The sequence below is a fragment of the Cyclopterus lumpus genome, chromosome 7 (assembly GCF_009769545.1).
Source record: "Cyclopterus lumpus isolate fCycLum1 chromosome 7, fCycLum1.pri, whole genome shotgun sequence".
Classification (NCBI taxonomy): domain Eukaryota; kingdom Metazoa; phylum Chordata; class Actinopteri; order Perciformes; family Cyclopteridae; genus Cyclopterus; species Cyclopterus lumpus.
Window position 1 is genome coordinate 12,116,267 of NC_046972.1, and position 13,083 is coordinate 12,129,349.

Here is a 13,083-nt window from a genome sequence, read left to right on the forward strand (position 1 = left end):
ACAAGGTAATCCACTAGTTCAAAATGACTAGTCTAAAATAATGAAATAAGTATATTGTCACTAAAACAACAAAAAACGCACAAACTCCGATTTGTTTTAATTTGACGTAGAGACTTCTTTTCATCTATTGACGTTTTTATAATGTGCCTTCTATCGATTGATGAACAGACTGTTGCGTATGGTGGGTAAATCAGTCTGAAACATAAATCATTCATTTCGCCCGATATTTTTAGTTTAATCTGAAATATTACTTCAGTTTTAAAATGTGCATATTATCAGATGACAAAAACAGGAAATTAAAATGAATTTACATCATACGGACGACCAATTCAGCAAAAATGCGAAAAACGTAACTTTTTATTTAGAAGCAAAAGTATGTTGACTGATGCTGTGGATCACCAATGGGAGCACATTGCCCGAATCAACCAGGGGTTGATCAGGATGTCTTAAAGGGCCGTCCATGCAAAGACATCTAGGGGGTAAGGTGATCAAGCAAAAAAAAAAGGGCATCCCTCTCATACTTATTTATATATAATAAAGCTACATGAACATAACAGATAGCACCGAACTACCAGTCTCTGGCATACTGAACTGGGACATAGCCTTTGATTCCCTCAAAGGTCATGACAAAGCGTCTTCAGCTGTGATTTGTTCTTCTGTTTCAGTTGTTACATAAGAACTACACGATATTCGTCGTGGAAATAGGTTCAAAGTATTAAAGATTCCTAGTGACTGAAAAGCAGCTCCGTAAATTAATTCTCAGCAAGTATTCCACTTCAACAGTGGGGAAATTGTCCTTAGCGAAGAAGTTTGGTACAAATCACTACACCCTTTCAAATCGAAAGGGGTACTTGAGTTCAAGTGGCAGAAAAACTTGTACAATTCTATATTACATGTAAAAGTTTGGCATTCAAAACTTTACTAATGTAAAAGTACAATATTATTGCAGGAGAATAGCTCTGCACTATTACATTATTGGATTATTATTACTAATAATCTAATGCAATGTGTAAACATCATTTACATGTTCTAAAGTGGAATTAACTACATTTTATTTTACAAGATGATTACATGCGTTGTGTGTTTAAGAATAATCTGCAAAGTAATACTAGTACTAGTATTTAAAGCTGTCAGATTAATGTAAAAGGAGAAAAAGTACTTGAGTGAATGTTCAGCTATATTCCACCGTTGCTTATAATGACGTGATTTTTAAGATATGTTTTGGGGAAAAATAATGTTGTTCTTCCATGTGAAATTGCAGAAAAGAGAAACATTTTGATTTATATGACGTGCCTCTTTTTTTGCTCTGTTTGACTTGGGTTTCATGACATGTAGACTCAACAATCTGCAGTTAAATATTAAAAACATCTATAACATATGCACGTGATTTAAAATGTAATGCTTGTATTTTTCTTGAATTAAGCAACCACAAAAAATAATTTCTAAAAGGCACATAAAACACATACACACAATTAAAGTAGTAACATTAAAGTATTATATAATATATGCAATGTGAAGTAATAATATGGTTTTAGGAAGAGCACCTGAAGGCAGCATTCAAGGTTTCGCTTAATTTATAAAATGTGTTGTTTTTTTATTGTAGAAAATTTCTTTATTTCACAATAAAGCAAGATTCTATCATAAGCTTACATGCAGCAGGTTATCAAAGGTGGTAGCAAATATAATACAATATAATACAATATTGCTAAAAAAATTTAAGACTGAACTTGATGGCTGGTCTGATAACAATAAACAGAATAGCATAATAACAATAACAAAAGAAAGTAGAAAAGAAATAAAATATACATTCACAGTTGTGTTAAATGTAGAAAGCCTTACACATCTACAACAATTGTAACTTACTACACAGTTTGGTTATCATATCATTTTTAAATACACGATGGGCTTTGAAAATACAGAATATCCCCAATATGGAGACTTTCTATTACAGGTCTGGCAAACTCACGTATGACAAATAATAATAAAAAATGGATGATCTTAATATTATTGTTTTAAAACTCTCACAGTAAGCCTGTATCTTTTGTAATAAATAAAATGCATTTAACCACCCATGTCTGTTTTCTGTGTCTGGAGCTGTGTGTGTTTGCACTCTGGTAGAAGCATCTGTTCATCTTCTGAATTAATCATCATCAGAGTCTTCCTCCTCTCTATGATTGTATAAAGATGACGATTTTAGTGGAACTGAGTCAAATCCATCTGATGTCCTCTGAAAACACATTGATAATAACACAAAGCATGAGAAGTTGCTTTATAAGTAGCTCAGTCTGTGTGAATGATCGGGTTACTGACCTCTCGGGAGAAGGGCCTCATTTTGGTGAAGAAGGATTTCTTGGTGAGGTCCATGATCTCGTCCTCTGCGTCCTCTCCCTCCATTATTGCACAGCTGTCTGCAGTGGGCAGCTCACACTCATTACCCCCAGAGCTTACCATCAGCTTGGAGTACTTATACTGCAACCTGCATGATAGAAAATAACATTTTGTCAACATAAATTACAGTTTCTTCAGGTCTCGCTTAGGTTTTAGCTTTAATCTTTTTTTTTTACTATATGACATATCCATGCTTCAACAAACATCACAGAAAAGCTGAAGCTCAGCAATCTCACTTGCGTGTCTTTTTCCAGAAATAGCAGCTGATAGAGATGAGCAGCACAGCACCGATCGTTCCCGCGGAAACCCCAAACTTGAGCCAGAAATCCAGACTCACACAAGCGCTGACCTTTTGCGCTGGAAGTGACTCGCCTCCATAACACTGCAATGGCTGCTGCCACATATAGGTGGTTTTCTGAAACACACACATAATTTAATTTGTATAGGTCACATATCACACACACATCATTTAACTATTTGAATCCTTAGGTTTTCAGTATTATCCTTACAGGAATAATGAGCTTTGGAAGTGTTGGTAGGCAGATGCTGTAACATTCGACAGAGCCAGGCTAAATGTTTCCATTCTTTATGCTAAGCTAACTGGCTGCTGGCTGTAGATTGAGTGTCTCAATCCTCTCATCTAACTTTCCACCAGAAAGCAAATAAGCGTATTGCTCATTACGTCAAACTAATCCCCTTAAAGTACATACATATTGTGTATCTGTGTGTTCCAGTGCTTCACTGTGTTAATATCACACTTAAGTAAAAATGACTAAATTATAGAATAAAATATTATAATTATTATATATTTTTTTCTGTAATGTAGACTGACATAATAATAATTTTCATAAAATGTTCATGAAATAATTCATAATTTTTTAGAACATTAAAGTATTTACACACAAGACACACATTTGCGATGGACCTCTGATTGGATTTGTGGGGTCAAATAGGTGAAATTAATTTGACCAATATGCCCATATGTCTGTGCAGCACTACCTGTATTCCCTGGATGCAAGCACTGACAATCTCTTTGTAGTTGTTTTTGGTGCAGACTGGACATGCATGCTGGCTCTGCCACAGAAAGTGGAAAGTACAACCATCACAAGTCCCTTCTGAACAGTTGCTGTGGAAGAAAACACAGATAGGAGAGATATTTACAATCTTCAAGTGATGGAATAATACCTCCAAGTTCAGATTCTCAGAGCTCAGTATGTAAGTTCAGAAGTTGAGCTTGGTCTCAGTGAAAGATACCTTGGCAGTGTGATATGGTCTTTATCAGTCACTGAGGGGCTGCATCTCAGTCTGATGGTGGCTGACCGGCCTTGTTTACAAGCCTGAGTCGTCTCACTGGACCTGGAAACGTAAAAGTCTTAACTTCTACTCTGTAATATATTGTAGACTGTTTCTGATACTCAATTACATTTCTTACTTTAACTATCAATACAACTTCTAGCATCAACACTTTATATTAATTAAATAAAATCACATACATTATATAGCTATTATTACCATTAGAAATATGTATTTGAAAGTACCACAATGATAAATGATAAGTTGTGATCTTATTAACTTGTAATAGAAGATGACATCTGGTAGGTTGGACGCAGAGGGAAACAGCCATTTTGGAGATGAGATGCTGTTGAGGCTCGTGTCGGTGGTCACACCTTCAGAATAAGAGGACATATATCAGCATATGCATGTGATATATGAAATACAATCACATTTAAGCAACATCACAAAGCAGAATATATATTTGGTTGCAGAGTAACTGCAAAGTAATGAGTCTACAGCCATAATAACTACTCTGCAAGGCTGTACTGTGGTATCGTGGTGCTTTGAGCTAAATGTTAACGCCAGTGTGCAAAAGGCTCACAGTGAGAACATTACATGCTAATGTTTAGCAGGTCTAATGTTTACCATGTTCACCAACTAGATTATTGTGTGTGCGTGCTAACATTTGCTTATTAGCACTAAATACAAAGTTCCACTGAGGCTGATGTGTATTCGCCTACATTGGTTTTGTAGGTTTTGGGCCATAAACTACAGTCTATGGTCATAAAGCATTAAGTCCATACCAATGAGTGTGTCACCAATGATGAAAGGCTGGGTGGACACCATGCTCTGACTCCTGATGTCAGAGGGAACCGCAGTGGACTGACAGACGTAACCTTTGACCTCTCTCCCACTCTCTGTGACATTTTCCACACAGGTAGCCGGTACTCTGCCCTGTAAGTGAAACACAGCAGGTTTTAACATAAAAATAAATTTGACTTAAAAATAAATGCCATCAGGACCACAGCTTCTCACCTCTTTTCCACACAGACCCAAATTAAAGCGATGGAAATATCTCAGGCCTTTGCTGGTGAAACTGGGTCTGCTGTGGAAGCCGGTGACGTTGGACAAAGGAGAGAAGTTATAATGCAGCAGCACGCCTCCTCTTGTCTGCACATCCAACGCACAGTCACTGAAACAAGCTGTGTAGGCCTGAAGGATGAGAGATACATTTTCTGTTAACAGTGAGCGGAATAATCTCATCTCATGTACCGGCTGAGGGATAAAAAAATAAAATGGGAAATGCAGATATTAGCAGGAATATGGAGGCACGAAAGCACCTTATTCTACCTACTGTTACGGTACGATTCATCTTATGTTTATTTGGTTTTAGTGTATGTAGTACAACAAAATAAAAAGAAAGAAGGAAGCAGACATAGAAAACCAACATACATTCTATTATATAAACAATTCAAAATCAAATATAAAAAAATAGGGTCAACATGAGATTTTTTACTTTTTGATGGAAGAAGATTATTATTGCATTATAAAATAAATTACATTTTATATAGATAAATATATAGATACATTAGGGCTATGAGGTCATGAGTCCCAACCCCCAATTGGGAAAAGCCACCAAAAGGTTTTTAAAACCTTATGATTTTATCAAGGTTTCTTTATTAATTTAAATGTCTTTATTCCCTAAGTGATTGTTTTTAAAGCTCCATGCACACACCCTCTGCTATTTAATTTAATTCATTTATAAAGAGAGAAAGAGTCTGAAAAAATCCCATAATGAACTATAAGGACATTATCTATGTGTCCTTGACAGCGCTGCATGAATACCTTGTGTTTGTATGCTGTATCTTATTACCTGGTTTCTCTGTGTGTTTGGTCCACACTCAACACAAGCGGCCTCTCCGACAGGCTGATCGGCCCTGATGAAGGTGTTCGCCGGGCAGCTCTTACAGACTCCAGTCCCGTTGACCATGTAGTGACCCAGTGGGCAGGGAACACAGGCGGAGCCGGCCTTAGTGGAGCTCAGGGCACAGCGGCGACACTGAGAGGCCACACCTCCAATTACATTGGTGATGTGGATGGAGAAGATCTTTGCAGCATCAGCGCTGTATTTTCTCTCCTGAGGGAAAAGAAACACAAGCTGAGTCGCTGCAGACAATAGAGTGGTCTGCTGTTGAAACAGTTTTAGCACCTGTGCACCTGTAAGCTACTCAGCAACATGGCTCCTGACTGCTCCAGAGTTCAGTGCAATAACTGGGGGCATACTCACTCTCAGAGCAAAAACACTGCACAAATCAGCAAAAGCAAAAAGTGTGTTATAGCATAATCTAGTCAGAATTTAAAAATAAATTCACATCCATCATGTGTAAATATATTCATAGTATGTATTGCAAATGTTGGTGCTTCATCTTCTTCCCCTTGCCATTAGCAAATCTAATGGATGTGTCAGACTTTATCTTACCCGTAATTCTTCTTAGAATGTTGTTTTTACGATTTCTGATTGTCACTGAGACTTTAAAAACATAAACTATAAAGTCTGGTACCAAAGGGAAACAATGACAGAGACAACAGTATGACAATATATATGCATGAGGACATAAAGTGCACTTACTAAGAAATATAAAGCTTCAGAATGAAGAGAGATAAATCAATTAGCACTGTACTTTACTAATTACATTTTGAAGGCTGAGGGAGTGAAGCTGTTGAAAAGTCATAGATGAAGAGTGATACTGGGGATGTGGGATTGTGTCTCACTGTGTTAGGTTCCTCTGATCGTTGGAAAGTCCAGGTGAAGCTGGCGGTGCTGTTTCTCTGGATCAGGTAGGAGTATGACTGTTTACTGTTGCTGCCTTTCCACTGCTCCACCACATCATTATTCCAGTGGTTATACCCCTGCTGAGAAATACAGTCCCCTCATATATACATAATCATTCATATGGCTAGCTCTACTTCTTTATATATATATATATATATATATATATATATATATATATATATATATATATATATATATAGGAACATTTCCCCTCACCGCCAGGAAGTAAAACTTGCAGTCAGCAGTGCACGTGGTCTCAAAGACAAACGTGATGCGAGAAAGTTCACTCCTTTCACTTTCTTCGACCATGGACTGAGGCAGCCTGTGGAAACAAAGGACATGTCAATCAACGTTTCCAAATGGGATATTGTGTATATGGATGACCTTTAGGAGACACGTCTGACTTCACCTGTATCCAGGGACACTGAGTATGAGCATCAGGTAGTCTGTGTCCTCATCCCCAGCGGTGGTGTAGACATACTCTCCAGCCACCGCCCATGCTAGCATTACAAATAAATATTTAAAAAACAATCAGACGCCATCCCTCGAGCAATGCAGAGACGCACAGTAATTCAGGCTGACAAATAACTCTTCTAACATATTGTACTTGAAATTAAGCCCAAAGCACAAGTTAGTACCATAGAGTCTGAATGTATACACATTTTTTACTTGGAAATACTAGTTTGACAAAATAATTTCACCGCTTTTGGACATCTGCATTTTAAAATTATTTTGTCGAACACTGGGACTGTTTTGTTGGTGATTTTATAAGATACATTGTGTATTTTACTCTCTATCTCTCTTTGTCCTTATCTTACACATCCTGTTTCCAGTAATTGCTTTTTGGATGTTCAGTTTCTCGAATCTTGCTCTGTAACTAATTCTGTTACACTTCGGTTCTGTGCCTTAGAGTATTGTTTTCTAACTGTGATGATTATCTTCCAACTGCTGTGGAGTTTATCCTCTCCATCTGCACTGTCTTGCCTCATATTGAGTTTCTCACCTGTGTTGTTGTGTTCAGAGTTGCCGAACTCTCGACGGAAGATGGAGCTCTTCATGTTGCTCGGCATTGTGTTCCACCATTTGTACTCGTAACCCACCACTGGCTCCGTGCCAACAGGGCACTTGCTACAGGCTGTGAGTAAATACTGTGTTATTATGTCACGGTACACATGGCAAATACAACAGGACACTTTTTGACAGTGTTATATACTTTACACATATCACTCAGCAGTCAAGATTTATAATCAATTTTGTGGATTTGCGACAGTAGCTACAGTTTCACTACTCTGGAAGTCGTTATGGCACAAAAGCTTTTTAATATTTATAATATTGGTGTAAAATGATCAACATCTTTGGTAAGTACATGTGTATGTCAGTACACAATAAGCCCCTCAGTCTGACTTACATGTAAGATAGTGTAATAGGAGTGTGATCATTCTGCACCTGTTCCGTTGGAGTAGAAACCTTCGTCGCAAGGTTCACAGGAAGAAGAGTTGGTGACAAAGAAACCCGGGTTACATGGGGGACAGGTCTGCTTCTTCCCTGATGCGGGCAGCGTCACGGCTCCTTCAACAGTTTCATTGCAGATCTTTGGATTGATCCACTTATACATAAGCTGAGTCTGAGACACACAACAGGTTAGGCATGAATATATGAAAGAAGCCACCAGATGCTCTGTACCGCACACAATCAGCCCAAACGATTCATATGTAAAGAAACCTAATAGTTACACCAGATGGCCGGTGGCTATTTTCAAGGCTAAACCTTTCTCTGTGTTCACCACGACTGAACCTCCACAACCTCTGCCTTCACACGATTCATGTCATTTTCTACATTTACCTTTCCTTCAGAGTCACAGGGAGTGTGAGTGTAGAAGTAATCACTGTTTGTACATGCAGGTCTCGGTTTGCAGCTCCCTGAACCAGTCTCTGGAAAAATAGAAACAGAGCCAAAGGGAAACAGGCGGGGATGAGGGAAAACACACAGCTCACATTAAGATAAGAGATCAGACCAACCTCACACACTTAAGCGATAAATACAGTATCTGCATGCAGAGTGCCTTGCATGTGTGAGTGACGAGATGCAAATACGTAATGATTGTAAGTGTAGACATATCTACGAGTTAAAGAGTAGGCTGATCAGTGACCCGACTGGTGTTTGTGGACAGTGCGTTACAAATACAAACATACATACTTGCATATGTGCCTTGCTCACACTGGTCGCAAATGACAGCACCCTTGTTAGAGTAGGTTTCAGCAGGGCAGGGGATGCAGCGGGCAGATCCCTCTTGTGCACTGTGGGTGCCAGGTTTACAATGGAAACACTCTGATGTGTAGGCCACCCCTGGAAGAGAACCATTCATCAATCAATTTCATAACCATAATCAATTTCAAGCACACAACACACCATAGGGATAATCTACCTGAGATGGTAATGTTTCTTAACAGCACAGGTTTGACAGCACTGCCCTGCAGAGTATACGCAGCAGTTCTCCAATACAGCACATTGTTGCCGGTGTTAAGGTCAACCTGCACAGAGTGAATGGGAACATGAGACAGGAGCAAAAGATTTGTAATCTAAAAGATCCTGCAAATGACAACAAGATGCCAGGAGTTTTAGTGGAGTGCTACGCTCAGACAAACCTTGTATTTGTTGAAGTTTCTCTCAGTGGTCTTCATCCACCGGCTCTTTGATTCCGTGGACTGACACTGTTCATTCTGAACCTACAGCAGTGTGAGAAACGAGCCACAGATGACCAAATATATCGCTGAAAATCACCCATCTGTTTCGCCCAGAGTCCTTTTGAAACACTTACAAAGAACACAAAGTAAAGGCTGTCGTCAGGGTATAAATACTCAAAGGACACAGTCCCAGGCGTCTTCAGGCTCACAGCGTAGGACAGCGTTGCAGTGCACTCATCTGTGTTGGATGTTACGTAATCACCCATTGGTGTCCAGGTTGAGCTGAAGAAACATCAGCAGCAGAAACCGTTTGATGAGCTTCTTGAAACTAAGAAACAGTGAGAAAACAATTTAAATAACAATACATGTGAGGCATATACAGACTTGGAGCAGTCTGTGGGAGCATCCCCGTCGTTCGTGGTCAGTCCTTGGGTGACAAAACCAGACGGCATGCTGTCCCACTCATCAAAGGCCACACCGGTGCCCAAAGAGTAGGTACCTAGAGCACACTTCTGGCATTGCTGCGACTGCATGTCGAGGAACTCCCCTTCACTACAGGAGAAGGCTGGAAGAGGGAAAGAAAGAAAGAGGCCACATTGGAAATGTATCATGGAGACGTGGAAAACATGACAAGGAACAGCTCAAGAGGATTAAAAGTGGTAACAATTAAATATTTACAAATTAAAGCTGTGACACAGATTTAGGGAGTGCATAAGATGTATACAATTAGATTTAAGAGTAGGATACTCACTGCACTGAGTGCCTTTAGCTGGATCTGGGAGGCCTGTGCATATGTTGGCTTTGTTGGGAACTGCCACTCTCCATCGTGACCCAAGTATGTCACACTCTGTGTACTCAAAGTGATAATCTGACTGCAGGGACAAAACACAGGTGTTAGTTTCACACAGCTGGGGGAAAAGTATACATCAAATATTTTTTAATGATGCATAAAGCTGCAAGTCAGCATGCATGTGAACAGCAAATGGGGCTAATATTAAAAGAGGTCACCAGATTGTTTTATAGCTCTGGAATTTATTTTCCAAAAACAGACAAGCCTCTTTTCTAAATAAAAGTTACAGCTAATATTTGCCCAGGAGGCCGTCCCAACTGTTGGTCTAATCTCACTCCTCAAGGATGTGAAGTAAAACCTCAGGGTTTATTTTCTTAGCCAAGGGGAAGAAATGCTGATTAGTCCAATCCTTGTGTAAACATTGCATTTGTAGTGTTGTTTCTGGAGACAGCAGTAGCTCAGGTACAAAGCATATGCTGTATTTGTCTATGGTGTGACGCCTTTTGGAGATACTGACAGTAGGGTACTCACAAACACCGTCCCACCCGTAATGATGTAATTTATCTTGTTGATCTGACACCTTCTAAAACAAGTTGTGAATACTGAGCAGGCACACAGTGTAGCCAACAGCAGGCTTTAATGTTCCAAGGAAAGTCAGTCTTATCCAAGGCCACACAGCCTTGTGGGATTAATAGTTAACAGAAACAGAGCAGCAGCAGCAGCAGCACTCCTCTGGGTCTGTGTTTTCGATTAGAGCCGCTACATTAGCTGTGGTTGGGATATCAGATGAATGTGTGTTTTGCTGGGAGGATCTGATGTAAAAATGTATTGAATGGGATGGCTAGGGATGTGCTGAAGCCTAATCGCCTTCTTTAAACAAACATGAGGAAACCATGGCAACAGGACATAATGACCGCTTTGCCTCATGGTCAGTGGACTGGCATGGAAACAAACTCACCTCCTACCCATATCATCATCACCTATAAGCCCAATAGACTGACATTTCAAGGCCAAGCTTCTTGTGCTAACTTTTCAGTTACAGCTCGCATATCTTAATTCCACACACAAGAAATACTTTGCGTAAAAAACAAATGTATGCTAATTGGAAACAGATAGATAAGGGCAATAAGAGCAAGGCAGAGGACGTAACATATGGAAACTCTCGTAAAACAAGTGTGTGATAACCATAATCATAACCAACACTGAAGCAAGCAGAACTGAAGTGACCAATGTAATGTAATTCAAACACTTGCTGAAACATATGTTCATTTCCCACTCCCAATATGAGAAGGAGGCTTTTACTAGTCCTGCTAAAATCAACACTTTTCTTTATCTGAGTTCATCTTTAAAACCTAAAGACAAACATAGCTCTTAGACAGGCCTATACAGACTGTAACTCTTCAAGCAGTTTGAGAGGCTTAAGGTCAGCCCTCTTTGAACATGTTCAGCAATATTTCATATCTTGCTGAATTTAAATTACGCTTCCACCTACTGCTCATCCATAAGCAATTTGCCTGATCCAACCTTAATAAACACATGAATCTGATAAAATTGGAACTGACCAGTATGAGTCATTTTAGCTTTGTATGGGTTGTTTTTCATAACGTAGAAATGGCTAACAATAAAACAATAGGAATCTCCTCACCTCTTTGCACATGGGCAACTCTGCACGGGTTAGTGCAAAAAGCAACCACAGTAAAAGGTGGCGCAGGTGTATCGGGCCTCGCTGCATCGTCGCCTCCCGTCAGTGCTGAAGTGATGGAGACGGAAGAGCCGAGGGTTGACCTGCGCCCTCAGGTGCTGCAGGCTGGAGGTGCGGCTTTGCGCTGAACGGTGAGCAAATACTGTTCGTTGATTGGCTCTTGGGTCTGTTCTTACTCTATTCATCTTTTAATGGCTGGCTGTTGAAACGCAATAGGCGGGCTTGTAGCGAGCATTTTGCTCGCATTACTTGGACATTTATTGGAGGAGTGGGTTATCGGTGGCCTACTATTAATCTTTAGAGAATAAAATAGGTGGCTTCTTAGCACGGCATCACAACTAGGGTGGGTTTTTAACATTAAATTATTTCAAGCTAGGTTTAGTGAGTGGCCATTTTGTCATTTTTTTATTAAACAAAAAAGACTGTTACGGGGTAAAACGTTTTATTTTTAGGTTTAACCGGAAGTGTGTGGTTGCTTAGGAACCAGGTTGTAAACATTCTATTAGGGTTCTTCGTGAGGCTAAAAACAGCAATTACAACGAATTTCGTCCCATCGTTAAATATGTCTCGCCGGGATCCTTTCCCCTTTCCAAAGTTTGAAAACGGCTTCACTCTCAGCGGCTTCCGGCCGCAGCAGGTAGGTTTTCCTTCGGATAAAAGCCCAATGTGTGATTGGATAACGTGAGCTAACTTGCAGAGATGTGTTTTTGTTTTAATAATAGATATAAAGCCCTTTTGGGCCCTATTTTAAAACTATGATTTTCCTTTTCCGATGCACAGAGAGCCACCTATGATAAGCCTGCCCATATCGCCCAAACAGAGGAACCCTGGTGTCGTCTCCATGATACCGCTACTTTGGCCAGCTCCCGGCGGAGTAGTGTGCATTATGAGCATCAGGTAACCTCCAGGAGGATGAATGATTGTTGACCTTTAACTTTACTTGAATTGGAATGCATCACTCTCGTCTCATCCTCAGGCACCCAAGGATAGCCTCGACTTCCAACTAAAGTCTGTGTACGATCACCACAAGGACTTCTTCTGGTTCAGGAACCAGATGTTATACCAGAAGGAGACCGTCTCTGAGGGCCACAGGTCGGTGCAACCTCACTGTGCTGGCAGTGGCAGTTCAGGAGCCTCATTCAGCCTCACTCAACAAGAAGACATCAGAGTGTGGGTCGATCCACAGAGGAACTCCATTCACAGCATTAAGTGAAGTTTAATCGTTTATGATACCCAGTTATTGCAGCTGGTGTCCAGGTTGATGAGTTAAAAATAAAGGAACCTAAAACCTTTGGTTGCCCCTTTTCTTAATACTTTTTATGGCGTTTGATTAAAATGTAATTCATTTCAAGTGCAATAAGTTCTGTTCATATGAATTTTTTTTTAAATTCAGGAAAAGTACCAACTTCAC

The 13,083-nt window shown here is 39.8% G+C and overlaps 2 protein-coding genes across 3 annotated transcripts; one reads left to right on the plus strand and one right to left on the minus strand.

The window, feature by feature from the left end:
• Positions 1 to 1,562: 1,562 nt before the first annotated feature.
• On the minus strand, positions 1,563 to 11,723 carry elapor1 (endosome-lysosome associated apoptosis and autophagy regulator 1). 2 transcript variants are annotated; one of them, XM_034538382.1, is made up of 22 exons: positions 11,616 to 11,723; positions 9,932 to 10,052; positions 9,565 to 9,745; positions 9,315 to 9,462; positions 9,142 to 9,222; positions 8,922 to 9,027; positions 8,693 to 8,842; positions 8,339 to 8,427; positions 7,943 to 8,120; positions 7,500 to 7,631; positions 6,906 to 6,996; positions 6,713 to 6,818; positions 6,436 to 6,573; positions 5,537 to 5,800; positions 4,699 to 4,875; positions 4,467 to 4,617; positions 3,962 to 4,055; positions 3,643 to 3,744; positions 3,388 to 3,514; positions 2,625 to 2,803; positions 2,311 to 2,476; positions 1,563 to 2,227 (listed from the first exon to the last, which is right to left on the minus strand). In XM_034538382.1, the coding sequence occupies exons 1-22, from the start codon at positions 11,700 to 11,702 to the stop codon at positions 2,141 to 2,143; spliced, it is 2,955 nt and encodes a 984-aa protein (XP_034394273.1). In that variant the 5' UTR covers positions 11,703 to 11,723; the 3' UTR covers positions 1,563 to 2,140. The 2 variants fall into 2 exon arrangements, with proteins under 2 accessions (XP_034394273.1, XP_034394272.1); XM_034538381.1 differs by having other exon boundaries at positions 6,436 to 6,576.
• A 447-nt stretch (positions 11,724 to 12,170) lies between these two features.
• On the plus strand, positions 12,171 to 12,885 carry c7h1orf194 (chromosome 7 C1orf194 homolog). Its single transcript, XM_034537726.1, has 3 exons — positions 12,171 to 12,309; positions 12,453 to 12,569; positions 12,649 to 12,885. The coding sequence occupies exons 1-3, from the start codon at positions 12,235 to 12,237 to the stop codon at positions 12,883 to 12,885; spliced, it is 429 nt and encodes a 142-aa protein (XP_034393617.1). The 5' UTR covers positions 12,171 to 12,234.
• The last annotated feature ends 198 nt before the right edge of the window (positions 12,886 to 13,083 follow it).